The sequence below is a fragment of the Hyla sarda genome, chromosome 8 (genome assembly GCF_029499605.1).
Source record: "Hyla sarda isolate aHylSar1 chromosome 8, aHylSar1.hap1, whole genome shotgun sequence".
NCBI classification, from domain to species: Eukaryota; Metazoa; Chordata; class Amphibia; order Anura; family Hylidae; genus Hyla; species Hyla sarda.
Window position 1 is genome coordinate 3,487,072 of NC_079196.1, and position 15,649 is coordinate 3,502,720.

Below are 15,649 nucleotides of genomic sequence, written 5' to 3' on the forward strand. Positions count from 1 at the left end.
GGGCATGCTGGGAGTTGTAGTTTTGCAACATCTGGAGGTCCGCAGGTTGGAAGACCACTGCCCTAGAGGCAACGTTCTTCAATCTGTGACTGTTCAGCTGCTGCAAAAACAATAACTCCCAGCATGTGCAGCTTTCAGTTGTCAGGACTTGATGGGAGTTGTAGTTTTTTCAGTAGCTGGGAAGTCACAGGTTGTCTGTGGACATGTTGGGAATTGTAGTTTTTGCAAAAGCTGGAAAGTCACATGATGGGAGCTGTAGTTTTGCGCTACAGTTTTGACCTCTGCAGAATCTGTTTCCCATTGACTTCCATTATAAAATGACAGAAATAGTGAGACCCCAAACGCAGTGTGAACCCGGCCTAAAACAGACATTTTAACCTATTTAAGAATAAAAACCTTATCCAGTTTTGGAGGACAATAAATCCCTCGGAGAAACAAGCCGGACTAATGCGATCATCTCTTTACAGGATCCTGCAGTTTTCCCGGCCGGTTCTGTTAGAAGATCTGTACGCCAAAGCTAAAGTGGCCTTCGGGCATTGTATGGATCTGCACTACAGCAACAATGAGGTGAGTCCTGCTTAACCCCTTAAGGACTCAGCCCATTTTGGCCTTAAGGACTCGGACAACTTAATTTTTACGTTTTCATTTTTTCCTCCTCGCCTTCTAAAAATCATAACTCTTTTATATTTCCATCCACAGACTAGTATGAGGGCTTGTTTTTTGCGCGACCAGTTTTCCTTTGTAATGACATCACTCATTATATCATAAAATGTATGGCGCAACCAAAAAACACTATTTTTGTGGGGAAATTAAAACGAAAAACGCAATTTTGCTAATTTTGGAAGGTTTTGTTTTCACGCCGTACAATTTATGGTAAAAATGACGTGTGTTCTTTATTCTGAGGGTCAATACGATTAAAATGATATCCATTATTATATACTTTTATATTATTGTTGCGCTTAAAAAAAATCACAAACTTTTTAACCAAATTAGTACGTTTATAATCCCTTTATTTTGATGACCTCTAACTTTTTTATTTTTCCCTATAAGTGGCGGTATGGGGGCTCATTTTTTGCGCCATGATCTGTACTTTTTTTTTGATACCACATTTGCATATAAAAAACTTTTAATACATTTTTTATAATTTTTTTTTTTAATAAAATGTATTAAAAAAGTAGGAATTTTGGACTTTTTTTTTTTCGTTCACGCCGTTAACCGTACGGGATCATTAACATTTTATTTTAATAGTTCGGACATTTACGCACGCGGCGATACCACATATGTCTATAAAAAAAAATTTTTACGCTTTTTGTTGGTAAAATTGGAAACAACGGACGTTTTACTTTTTTATTGGGGAGGGGATTTTTCACTTTTTTTTTTTACTTTTACATTTTTTTTTATTTTTTTTTTACACTTGAATAGTCCCCATAGGGGACTATTCATAGCAATACCATGATTGCTAATACTGATCTGTTCTATGTAGAGGACATAGAACAGATCAGTATTATCGGTCATCTCCTGCTCTGGTCTGCTCGATCTCAGACCAGAGCAGGAGACGCCGGGAGCCGCACGGAGGAAAGAGAGGGGACCTCCGTGCGGCGTTATGAATGATCGGATCCCCGCAGCAGCGATGCGGGCGATCCGATCATTCATTCAAATCGCGCACTGCCGCAGATGCCGGGATCTGTATTGATCCCGGCACCTGAGGGGTTAATCTCGGCGGGCGTCGGCCATTGCCGGCGGGTCCCTGGCTGCGATCAGCAGCCGGGATCAGCCGCGCATGACACGGACATCGCTCCGATGCCCGTGGTTTATGCTTTAGGACGTAAATGTACGTCCTGGTGCGTTAAGTACCACCGCACCAGGACGTACATTTACGTCCTGCGTCCTTAAGGGGGTTAAAGGGGCACTTTGGTGGAAAACATTTTATTATTATTTTTTTTTTTTTTAATGAACTGGTGTCAGAAAGTTAAACAGATTTGCAAATTACTTCTATTAAAAATTTTTTACCCTTCCAGTACTTCTTAGCAGCTCTATGCTACAGAATAAATTCTTTTCTTTTTAAATTTCTTTTTTGTCTTGTCCACAGTGCTCTCTGCTGACACCTGAAGCCTGTATCAGGAACTGTCCAGAGCAGGAGAAAATCCCCATAGCAAACCTATGCTGCTCTGGACAGTTCCTGACACGGACAGAGGTGTCCGCAAAATAAATTAAAAAAGAAAAGAATTTCCTTTGTAGTATACAGCTGCTAATAAGTACTGAAAGGATTACTATTTTTACATAGAAGTAATTTACAAATCTGTTTAACTTTCTGGTACCAGTTCATAAAAAAAAAAAAAAAAAAAAAAAATACAAATTTCCACTGGAGTACCCCTTTAACCCATTAGAGTAAGGAATGGGAGTGTTGGTAACTAGTCGTCCCGGTCCAGCTCCTGCTCATTATGTTTCAAACAGTGATGCCCTATTATAAGCCAAAAATATAAGTAATACAAACATGAAAACACAAATATGATAAACAAGGTAAATCATATAACAGGGTACAGTCAGTACAAGAAAAATAAAAGAGCAACAATCACAATAAGGCACAATCCCAAGAAGCCCCCAAGACATTCAGTGGAGAGACATAGAGTGGTGAACATTTGGAACAAGGTGGAACAATAAGGTGAATCAGCCCATTTAGACCTTCTAGATTTAAAGGGGTATTCCGGTCAAAAATATTTTATCCCCTATCCAAAGTATAGGGGGGGATAAGGTGTCTGATCGCGGACCCCCCACGATCTCTCTGCAGCACCAGCATTCTATACGGGTGCTGAATCTCCAGTCTCGGAAACCTCTGGGTTTCTGGGACTGGGGACGTGACGTCACGCCACGCCCCCTCCATTCATGTCTATGGGAGGGGGTGTCACGCCCCCTCCCATAGACATGAATGGAGGGGGGCGTGGCGTGACGTCACGTCCCCCAGTCCCGGAAACCCGGAGGTTTCCGAAACTAGTGACGCAGTCTCTGCTTAGAATGCGGGTGCTGCAGGGAGATTGTGGGGGTCTCAGCAGCAGGCCCCCCGCTTTCAGACACCTTATCCCCTATCTTTTTGGATAGGGGATAAAATGTTTTTGCCCGGAATACCCCTTTTAATGGGGTACTCCGCCCCCTAGACAGAAGATAGGGGATAAGATGTTTGCTTAGGCCCCCGCGATCTCCCTGCTGCACCTGGCATTTGTTTAGAGCGTCTGATGCAGTGCCTGAGGCTAGTGACATCACTGCCACGACTCCTCAATGCAAGTCTATGGGAGGGGGCGTGATGTCACGAGTGGGGTGTGACCGTGACGATCCTCCGCTTTGCATTGCCTGTCATCCGAAGTTCGCTCCATGCACCGGATGTCTAGGGGAGCCGCCACAGCCAAGATCTCAGGGGTCCCCAGTGACGGGACCCCTGCGATAAGACATCTTATCCCCTATCCTTTGGATAGGGGATAAGATATCTAGGGGCGGAGTGCCCCTTTAAAGGTACAGTAAGGTAAAAAAAAAAAAAAAAAAAAAAAGGTCACCGGGATATTTTGAGTCCAAAAAGATTCCTCAACTGGGCAACTCCACCTTGTGTGATGCAGCCTCTAAAACACACAGGAGACCCAGAAGAGTATATGGCGCGGAGTCGGGCTAAGGGCTCTGCGAAAGCTTCTCCTGCTCATTACGGGGATGTTAGTTGCGCTAATGTTTGTGGACAGGAACAGTGTAGTATCCATGCTGAGTAATAGGTGCGAGGCCGGGCGCCCCCAGTCATAGCATCTATACAAGTAAAAGAAAGTGCGAGGAAGTGCAGAGACGCCGATGGTTCAGACCCTTCCTGTGGCTTTTCTCCAGTCTCTGAGTCACAAGTTATTAAGCAACTACTGGGTAAATATTTCACCCCCGCTTGTCTTGAGTGCACAGATTCCTCAGAGGTGCCAGCCATAGTTTCATGATTTAAAGGGGTACTCCACTGGAAAACATTTTTTTTTAAATCAACTGGTGCCAGAAAGTGCCGGGCATGCTGGGAGTTGTAGTTTTGCAACAGCTGGAGGCACACTAGTTGGGAAACACTGGCCTATACAGTAGATCCACTGGTGCCATATGAAACAAGGAGACCCTCCAGCCAGAACCTAAGAGACCTCATACTTCTCACAGCTGAGATTTTGCTACAATTCCAATTCAGACAACCTTTAGTGAGCTAAACAGCCCTGCACTAATACACTGTAGCCAAAAAATAAAAATGTAAATACTGGAGATAGACCATCCTCAGCACAAATCTAATTTGGATTTGGTAACAAACCCTCAGCTCTGAGAAGTATTAGGCCAGGATGGATTTTTTTCCTTAGTGCTGGTCACCAGAGATCTTGAAATAAAGTTAAAAAAAACTCATTAGAAATACAAAAAAAAAACTTTCAGAATAGATAAGGTTTTGGTCCCACAAAACCCCAATAAAATGTTTCGGTGACACAGATCAGGTTCAGGGTTATTAAAGGGGTACTCCCCTGGAAAACATTCTTTTTTCTAAATCAACTGGTGCCAGAAAGTTAAACAGATTTGTAAATTACTTCTATTTAAAAATCTTAATCCTTACAGTACTTATCAGCTGCTGTATATTCTACAGGAAGATCTTTTCTTTTTGAATTTCTTCTTTGTCTATCCACAGTGCTCTCTGCTAACACCTCTGTCCATTTTAAGAACTGTCCAGAGCAGGAGCAAATCCCCTTAGCAAAACCTATCCTGCTCTGTACAGTTCCTGACACGGACAGAGGTGTCAGCAGAGAGCACTGTGGTCAGACTGAAAGGAAATTTGAAAAGAAAAGAACTTCCTGTAGAATATACAGCAGCTGATAAGTACTGTAAGGATTAAGATTTTTAAATAGAAGTAATTTACAAATCTGTTTAACTTTCTGGCACCAGTTGATTTAAAAATAAAAATATGTTATCCAGGGGAGTACCCCTTTAAGAACCCTGAACCTGATCTGTGTCACCGAAACATTTTATTGGGGTTTTGTGGGACCAAAACCTTATCTATTCTGAAAGTTTTTTTTTTTTTTTTTTGTATTTCTAATGAGTTTTTTTTAACTTTATTTCAAGATCTCTGGTGACCAGCACTAAGGAAAAAATCCATCCTGGCCTAATACTTCTCAGAGCTGAGGGTTTGTCACCAAATCCAAATTAGACCATCCTCAGCACAAATCTATCTCCAGTATTTACATTTTTATTTTTTGGCTACAGTGTATTAGTGCAGGGCTGTTTAGCTCACTAAAGGTTGTCTGAATTGGAATTGTAGCAAAATCTCAGCTGTGAGAAGTATGAGGTCTCTTAGGTTCTGGCTGGAGGGTCTCCTTGTTTCATATGGCACCAGTGGATCTACTGTATAGGCCAGTGTTTCCCAACTAGTGTGCCTCCAGCTGTTGCAAAACTACAACTCCCAGCAGGCCCGGACAGCCGAAGGCTGTCCGAGCCTGCTGGGAGTTGTAGTTTTGCAACAGCTGGAGGCACCCTTGTTAGGAAACATTGCTTTAACCGACGTATGGGTGACAAAGGCTCCAGCGCCCCCCTGGGCATGCTGGGAATAGTAGATTTGAAACAGCTGGAGGCACACGGGTTGGGAAATACTGTTATAGGTTCTTCTAGCGACCCTGGAGCCTCTATCACCAGACGATCTCTTGCCTGTGGCTCATTGGGGACCCCCACATACCTAACCACATAGATCTGTGTTTCCAAACCATGGTGCCTCTAGCTTTTGTAACACTACAACTCCCAGCCTTTGGCTGTCCGAGCATGCTGGGAGTTGTAGTGTTGCAACAGCTGCGTGCACCCTGGTTTAAAATGGCTGAATAGATATTCCCATGTACATAAGTCCTCTTCAGGTCTAACCAGGCGATGTTCTGCTTCTCTGTAGCTGGTGATCCCACTGAAAACCCAGGATGATCTGGACAAGGCGGTGGAGCTGCTGGACCGGAGCGCTCACATGAAGAGTCTGAAGATCCTGCTGGTCCTGCATGTTCACAGCCAGGTCAGAGGCCTCACGGACCCCTATTGCCTGTATCTGTATTTTCTGTACTCTGCCACCTCCAGCTCTCTGCTTATTTGTGGGGAAAACCCAACTTGTAACTTGTCCCCTGACCATAAACTGCTGGGGGCCTCCAGTGACCAGTGCTAATCCCTGGGGAACCTGGCAGAAAGTGTTAAAGGACAACTGCAGCACAATATACACTTATCCCCTATCTACAAGATAGGGGTAAGTGTTTGATCGCGGGGGGTCCGACCGCTGGGACCCCCCTCGATCTCCCTGACGGGGCGCCTCCATTAGCGCTCATAGTGAGGTCCCGTCTCCTCCCTGTCCCAATATAGTTCTATGGGGGAGACGGGGAGGCAGGAACACTGCCTCCCCGCCTCTCCCATAGAGATGTATGGAGGAGGCGTGCCGGCCGCAACGTCATGCTGTGGCTGGCACGCCCCTTGCACGGGGGAGCCACGGCACAGCCGCGGCCCCGTACAGGAGATCACAGAGGGTCCCAGCGTTCGGGCCCCCCGCGATCAAACACTTATCCCCTATCCTGTGGTTAGGGGATAAGTGTTAATTACGCTGCAGATGTCCTTTAAGCTCTCCTGCAGCACCATCACAGGGGGTATTAAAGGGGTACTCCCTTGGAAAACTTATTATTGTTTTTTTTTTTTTTTTTTTTTTTTTTTTTTTTTTTATCAACCGGTGCCAGAAAGTTAAACAGATTTGTAAATTACTTCTATTAAAAAATCATAATCCTTCCAATACTTATTAGCTGCTGAATACTACAGAGGAAATGGTTTTCTTTTTGGAATACAGAGCTCTCTGCTGACATCATGACCACAGTGCTCTCTGCTGACATCTCTGTCCATTTTACAAACTGTCCAGAGTAGGAGAAAATCCCCATAGCAAACATATGCTGCTAAATGGACCTAAAATGGACAAAGATGTCAGCAGAGAGCACTGTGCTCATGATGTCAGCAGAGAGCTCTGTGTTCCAAAAAAAAAAAAAATTTCCTCTCTAGTATACAGACACTAAAAAGTACTGGAAGGATTAAGATTTTTTTTTAATAGAAGTAATTTACAAATCTTTAACTTTCTGGCACCAGTTGATTTAAAAAAAAAAAAAAAAAAAAAAAAGTTTCCACGTCAGTACCCTTTTAACCCCTTAAGGACGCAGAAAATTTTATTTTTACGTTTTCGTTTTTTCCTCCTCGCCTTCAAAAAATCATAACTCTTTTACATTTTCATCCACAGACTAGTATGAGGGCTTGCTTTTTGCGCGACCAGTTGTCCGTTGTAATGCCATCACTCACTCTACCATAAAATGTATGGCGCAACCCAAAAAATACTATTTGTGTGGGGAATTAAAAAGAAAACCGCAATTTTGCTAATTTTGGAAGGTTTCGTTTTCACGCCGTACAATTTATGGTAAAAATGACGTGTGTTCTTTATTCTTTGGGTCAATACGATTAAATTGATCCCCATGATTATACACTTTTCTATTACTATTGCGCTTAAAAAAATCACAAACTTTTTAACCAAATTAGTACGTTTAAGATCCCCCTATTTTGAAGACCTATAACTTTTTCATTTTTCCGTATAAGCGGCGGTATGAGGGCTCATTTTTTGCGTCGTGATCCGTACTTTTTATTGATACCATATTTTCTTATAAGAGCAAAAAATGTCCAGCGCGGATGTCAAGCAATACGAAACTTTATTCAGCCATAACACCAAACGATGACAGGTGACGCGTTTCGGCCACAATCAATGGCCTTAGTCTTAGTAAGACTAAGGCCATTGATTGCGGCCGAAACGCGCGTCACCTGTCATCGTTTGGTGTTATGGCTGAATAAAGTTTCGTATTGCTTGACATCCGCGCTGGACATTCTTTGCTCTTACTACTATTACCTGAAGCAAGGTCCGGTTCGGTCCGAGACGCGGGAGGGGTGAACGAGTGAGCTGTGCCATATCTATTATTTACCATATTTGCTTATATAAAACTTTTAATAAATTTTTTTATAAAATTTTTTTGGGAATAAAATCTTATAAAAAAGCAGCTATTTTGGATTTTTTTTTTTTTGTTACGTTCACGCCGTTCACTGTACGGTATCATTTAACATTTTATTTTACTAGTTTGGATATTTACGCACGCGGCGATACCAAATATGTATATAAAATATTTTTTGAACACTTTTTGGGGGTGAAATAGGGAAAATGGGGCAATTTACGTTTTTATAGGGGGAGGGGGTTTTTCAATTTTTTTTTACTTTTACTTTTTTTTACTTTTATTTTTACACTCTTCTAGTCCCCATAGGGGACTATTTATAGCTATCATTCGATTGCTAATCCTGTTCAGTGCTATGTATAGGACACAGTACTGATCAGTATTATCGGTCATCTTCTGGTCTGCGGGAAGGCAGATCAGAGCAGAAGACTCCCGGAAGGCAGCGGAGGCAGGTGAGGGGACCTCCGTCTGCCGTGCAGGATGATCGGATCGTCGCGGCAGCGCTGCGGGCGATCCGATCATCCAATTAAGTGACCGCAATGCTGCAGATGCCGTGATCGGTATTGATCACGGCATCTGAGGAGTTAATGGCGGACATCCGCGGGATCGCGGATGTGCGCCATTACCGGCTGGTCCCTGGCTGCGATCAACAGCTGGGACCTGCCGCGCATGATGCTGGCATCGCTCTAATGCCCGCGGTTATGCTTAGGACGTAAATGTGCGTCCTGGTGCGCTAACTACCGCATCACCAGGATGTACATTTACGTCCTTCGTCGTTAAGGGGTTAATTGTTACAACATGTCCATTCAGGGCAGTATGCAGTCTATGCAATTCAGGACAGGATACAATGAACCCAGAATTCCATAGTGTGGACTGTGCAGCAGAATCCGATTGACAGCAATGGGACTCTGCTATAGGGACGGCAAAGACCACGTGGTCCTAAAGCTAATTTTGTAGAATCTCTATGAATCTCCGGGTGAAAATCACTGTGGGTCCCAGCAAAGGGAAACATTGTGATCATCTAATTAGAAGACCCTTTTAACATGTAGGAATTATCCAAAGTGGAGAAAATGAAGTGCCTTTTCTAATTTGGCTCTTTCTGGCTCTTTAGGCCACCCGCTTGTGTGACATGGAGCACATGCCTTCCCTACAGGATCTGGATAACACAGTGTTTGGAGGGACAGAGACGAAAGAAAAGAATCCAGTCATTGGTAGGAGTAACTACTTATCCTGACAGACGCTTTATGTGATACGTGTGTGTGTGTGTGTATATGTATATATGTGTGTGTGTGTGTGTATATATATGAATGATCTTGTGCTGTAGATGCTGGACCCCCTCCTCTGTCTCTCAGCAGTCCTGATATTATATATATATATAATATTATGTATGTGTGTATAGATACAGTCATGGCCGTAAATGTTGTCCCCCCTGAAATGTTTCTATAAAATGAAGTATTTCTCACAGGAAAGGATTGCAGTAACACATGTTTATTCCCTTTGTGTGTATTGGAACTAAACCAAAAAAGGGAGGAAAAAAGCAAATTGGACATAATGTCACCAAACTCCAAAAATGGTCTGGACAAAATTATTGGCCCCTTAACTTAATATTTGGTTGCACACTCTTTGGAAAAAAATAAGTGAAATCAGTGTCTTCCTATAACCATCAATAAGCTTCTTACACCTCTCAGCCGGAATGTTGGACCACTCTTCCTATAACCATCAATAAGCTTCTTACACATCTCAGACGGAATGTTGGACCACTCTTCCTATAAGCATCAATAAGCTTCTTACACCTCTCAGCCGAAATGTTGGACCACTCTTCCTATAACCATCAATAAGCTTCTTACACATCTCAGACGGAATGTTGGAGCACTCTTCCTATAAGCATCAATAAGCTTCTTACACCTCTCAGCCGGAATGTTGGACCACTCTTCCTATAAGCATCAATAAGCTTCTTGCACCTCACAGCCGGAATGTTGGACCACTCTTCCTATAACCATCAATAAGCTTTTTACACCTCTCAGCCGGAATGTTGGACCACTCTTCCTATAACCATCAATAAGCTTCTTACACCTCACAGCCGGAATGTTGGACCACTCTTCCTATAACCATCAATAGGCTTCTTACACCTCTCAGCTGGAATGTTGGACCACTCTTCCTATAACCATCAATAAGCTTCTTACACCTCTCAGCCGGAATGTTGGACCACTCTTCCTTTACAAACTGCTCCCGGTCTCTTATTGGACGGCGCCTTTTCCCAACAGTAATTATAAGATCTCTCCACAGGTGATCAATGGGATTTAGATCTGGACTCATTGCTGACACTTCAGAACTCTCCAGCACTTTGTTGTCATCCATTTCTGGGGCTTTTTGACGTATGTTTGGGGTCATTGTCCTGCTGGAAGACCCAAGATCTCGGACACAAACCCAGCTTTCTGACACTGGGCTGTACAGTGCGACCCAAAATCCATTGGTAATCCTCAGATTTCATGATGTCTTGTACACATTCAAGGCCCCCAGTGCCAGAGGCAGCAAAACAACCCAAAACATTACTGACCTCCACCATTTGTCACTGTAGATACTGTGCTCTTTTCTTTGTAGGCCTCATTCCGTGTTCGGTAAACAGTAGAATGATTTGCTTTACCAAAAAGATCTATCTTGGTCTCATCTGTCCACAAGACGTTTTCCCAGAAGGATTTTGGTTACTCAAGTTCATTTGGGTAAAATGTAGTCTTTCTTTTTTATATCTCTGTGTCAGCAGTGGGGTCTTCCTGGGTCTCCTCCATAGTGGGGTCCTCCTGGGTCTCCTCCATAGTGGGGTCCTCCTGGGTCTCCTCCATAGTGGGGTCCTCCTGGGTCTCCTCCATAGTGGGGTCCTCCTGGGTCTCCTCCATAGTGGGGTCCTCCTGGGTCTCCTCCATAGTGGGGTCCTCCTGGGTCTCCTCCATAGTGGGGTCCTCCTGGGTCTCCTCCATAGTGGGGTCCTCCTGGGTCTCCTCCATAGTGGGGTCCTCCTGGGTCTCCTCCATAGTGGGGTCCTCCTGGGTCTCCTCCATAGCGTTTCATTTCATATAAATGTGGACGGATAGTTTGCGCTGACTCTGATGCTCCCTGAGCCTGCAGGACAGCTTGAATATCTTTGGAACTTGTTTGGGGCTGCTTATCCACCATCCGGATTCTCCTGCGTTGACACCTTTCATCAGTTTCTCTCTTCCGTCCACGCCCAGGGAGATTATCTACAGGGCCATGGGGTGTAAACTTCTTGATAATGTTGTGCACTGTGGACAAAGGCAAATCTAGATCTCTGGAGATGGACTTGTAACCTGGAGATTGTTGATATTTTTCCACAATTTTGGTTCCCAAGTCCTCAGACAGTTCTCTTCTCCTCTTTCTGTTGTCCATGCTTAGTGTGGCAAACACAGACACACAATGCAAAGACTAAGTGAACTTCTCTCCTTTTTATCTGCCTTCAGGTGTGATTGTTATATTGCCCACACCTGTTACTTGCCCCAGGTGAGTATAAAGTAACATCACATGCTGGAAACAATCTTATTTATCCACAATTTTGAAAGGGGCCAATAATTGTGTCCAGACCATTTTTGGAGTTTGGTGACATTATGTCCAATTGGCTTTTTTTCCTCCTTTTTTGGTTTAGTTCCAATACACACAAAGGGAATAAACATGTGTTACTGCAATATATATATACAGAGGAGAGGAGATCTATATATACACAAAGGGAATAAACATGTGTATAGCAAAACCTGTGTTACTGCAATATATATATATATACAGAGGAGAGGAGATCTATATATATATATATATATATATATATATATATATATATATATATATACAGAGGAGAGGAGATCTCTATATATATATATATATATATATATATATATATATATATATACAGAGGAGAGGAGATCTATATATATATATATATATATATATATACAGAGGAGAGGAGATCTATATATATATATATATATATATATATATATACAGAGGAGAGGAGATCTATATATATATATATATATATATATATACAGAGGAGAGGAGATCTATATATATATATATATATACAGAGGAGAGGAGATCTATATATACACAAAGGGAATAAACATGTGTATAGCAAAACCTGTGTTACTGCAATATATATATATATACAGAGGAGAGGAGATCTATATATATATATATATATATATATATACAGAGGAGAGGAGATCTATATATATATATATATATATATATATACAGAGGAGAGGAGATCTATATATATATATATATATATACAGAGGAGAGGAGATCTATATATATATATATATATATATATATATATATATATATATATATACAGAGGAGAGGAGATATATATATATATATATATATATATATATATATATATATATATATATATATATACAGAGGAGAGGAGATCTATATATATATATATATACAGAGGAGAGGAGATCTATATATATATATATATATACAGAGGAGAGGAGATCTATATATATATATATATATATATATACAGAGGAGAGGAGATCTATATATATATATATATACAGAGGAGAGGAGATATATATATATATATATATATATATATATATATATATATATATATATATATATACAGAGGAGAGGAGAGATATATATATATATATATATATATATATATATATATATATATACAGAGGAGAGGAGATCTATATATATATATATATATACAGAGGAGAGGAGATCTATATATATATATATATATATATACAGAGGAGAGGAGATATATATATATATATATATATATATATATATATATATATATATATATATATATATATATATATATATTATATACACACACAAAGGGAATAAACATGTGTATAGCAAAACCTGTGTTACTGCAATCCTTTCCTGTGACATACTTTATTTTCCTGAAAAAATTTCAGGGGTGCCAAAATTTACAGCCATGACTGTGTGTGTGTGTGTGTGGATAGATAGAGATATATAGATAGAGATAGAGAGAGAGAGAGAGAGAGAGATAATATATATAATCTCAAGAAACTTGCAGCACTACTTATTGCTATCCAGGCACGGGCTCACATCACAGTAATGTTTCCGTCCTCTCACAGGACTATTTTCAAGCTTGGTCCTGAGAGGGCAGAAATGTTGCTGTGATGTGAGCCAATAAATTCTTGATTTCTTCACTATTTGTTAGTGCTGCGCCATCATGTGTGTATATATTTATATTCTATAACTGCTCATTACTCCTCCTCTCACGATCTCTAGGAAATCATACGAGGGACAGGAGTTCCCCTCCTCCAGGTTACATTCCAGATGAACTGCACCAAGTGGTTCGAAACGGCTCCTTCACGAGCATTAACAGTGAGGGGGAGTTCATTCCTGAGAGTATGGACCAGGTATGAGGAGTCCTAATCTTTTTTTTGTTGTTTAGGCTCATGCACGTGGCTCTGCTTTATGGGGCCTCCATAGAGGCACACAGGTCCTCTACTCTACCTCCTTATGCCTCCTGCTTTTGGACTAACATATATACAGAAGTATTCCTAAGGGACCTCCTGGGGGAATATCTCATCCATGTGGAGCCTGACGGAGTCTGTACAGCGGTGTATGTGGCCTTCATGTGGTTCATTGCAATAGTCCCTTTGAGCACTGCTCTCTAGACTTCATTCATAGGATCTTCCTTATACATATAGCAAGATTAAAGTGTTAGTGTCATTAAAGTAAACTTTAGCAATGTTCTGCTGGCATTTCAAAAAATTAGATGGCACCAGGTCTCAGTGCTGACACCCACAACAATTTTGAGTTCTAATGCGGATGAAGACCTCAGCTGAGTGCACTTCACTCCCCAGTTCTCAACCAAATCCCTTACACAGCATTAGTCTCACATTTGCAGTGGGTCTCAGGACAGAGATATGTCTGGACAACATATGAAAGAGTTCGTAATCCATAGAAATTTATTTTAACGATACTGTCAGGGCTACATGGTAATTGTAGTTACAACACAGACGAATTATTAAATGGAAGGAAAGAGAAACTATAGAAAAAAAGGGAACAGAAAAAAAGGGCAGCAATGTGCCGTTACTCCAAGTAACTGAGAGTAAATGTGAAGAAAAGCCGTTCTGCTCACCTTTGGGTGTTGCACTACGGGTACTACACCATATAGCGTACTGAATGGAAAGTTTGGGAGTGCTGCCACGTCACCTTCCCCGTCTTGGGATGATCCTAGGCGGTCTTGGGAATAGAGGGAACTGTGGTCTGCATTGCAGCAGAAAATGCCGGTGCGTTCAGGCGCTCTCCTCGCAAGTGTAGATCAATCCAGGGTCGGATGCAAATCAAATCCAGAATGGGAAATGATATATAGGCAAAAGGATTTTATTTATCATAAAAGAATAAAAATGAGGATAGTGAAAAAGGCTGTAACATGGGGGGGTGGGACAACGCGTTTCGAAGGGCGCGATCCCTTCTTCGTCAGGTTGGACCTGATGAAGAAGGGATCACGCCCTTCGAAACATGTTGTCCCCCCCATGTTACGGCCTTTTTCACTATCCTCATTTTTATTCTTTTATGATAAATATCCTTTTGCCTATATATCATTTCCCATTCTGGATTTGATTTGCATCCGACCCTGGATTGATCTACACTTGTGAGGAGAGCGCCTGAACGCACCGGCATTTTCTGCTGCAATGCAGACCACAGTTCCCTCTAAATGGAAGGAAAGTGACATTCACCTGCATTTCTGGCCAGTTGTGGACACTACACTGTAGCCACATTCATTCGTCATGGTGCCGGCCTCTGTTGTGATAACGGTGGCCATGTTATCCTAGCCTAAAGCTTCATACGATGTATTCTGCTAATCCCCTAATGTGTTGTCTGTCCTTGTGCTGTAGATGCTGGACCCTCTGTCTCTCAGCAGTCCTGAAAACTCCGGCTCTGGCAGCTGCCCGTCTCTGGACAGCCCTTTAGATGGGTGAGTCTCATCAGCTTTAGGACAATCCTGGGTTATGTTCATATTCAGCAGAATTTTTCTTTGAAAAAACAACTTACAGGGAGTTCAGAGGATCAAATAATCACAGATTGTTCTCTTTGCTTTAACCCCTTAATGACACAGGACATATATATACGTCATGCGCCGTCTCCATCGATAGAACGCGGGACCTGCGGCTAATACCGGACATACCCAATCTCGGTGATGCCCGGTATTAACCCTTCAGATGCGGCGATCAAAGTTGACCGCCGCGTCTGAAGTGAATCCGAAACCATCCCTGCAGCTCAGTCGGGCTGTTTGGGACCGCCACAGTGACATCGCAGTGTCCGGAACAGCTTACAGGACACTAGGAGGATTCCTACCTGCCTCCTGCGTGTCCGATCGCCGAATGACTGCTCCGTCCCTGAGATTCAGGCAGGAGCAGCCGAGCGGCAATAACACTGATCAATGCCATGGGGCTATAACAATGCAAAAAAACTGTGAAAATAAAGTGTTAAATGTGATTTAACCCCTTCCCTAATAAGTCAGGATCACCCCCTTTTCCCATAAAAAAAAAAAAAACTATGTAAATATATATATATATATATATATATATATAATATTATTATACATATGT

General features: G+C 41.9%; 1 protein-coding gene across 1 annotated transcript in view; it reads left to right on the top strand.

The window, feature by feature from the left end:
* Positions 1-447: 447 nt before the first annotated feature.
* The window catches only part of MAP3K2 (mitogen-activated protein kinase kinase kinase 2), a 30,696-nt gene continuing 15,494 nt past the window's right edge, over positions 448-15,649 (top strand). The window contains exons 1-5 of the mRNA XM_056535507.1: positions 448-567; positions 5,912-6,025; positions 9,136-9,235; positions 13,317-13,447; positions 14,936-15,015. Of these exons, the coding sequence (XP_056391482.1) occupies positions 448-567; positions 5,912-6,025; positions 9,136-9,235; positions 13,317-13,447; positions 14,936-15,015 (545 nt within the window). The remainder of the gene's footprint in view (positions 568-5,911; positions 6,026-9,135; positions 9,236-13,316; positions 13,448-14,935; positions 15,016-15,649) is intronic.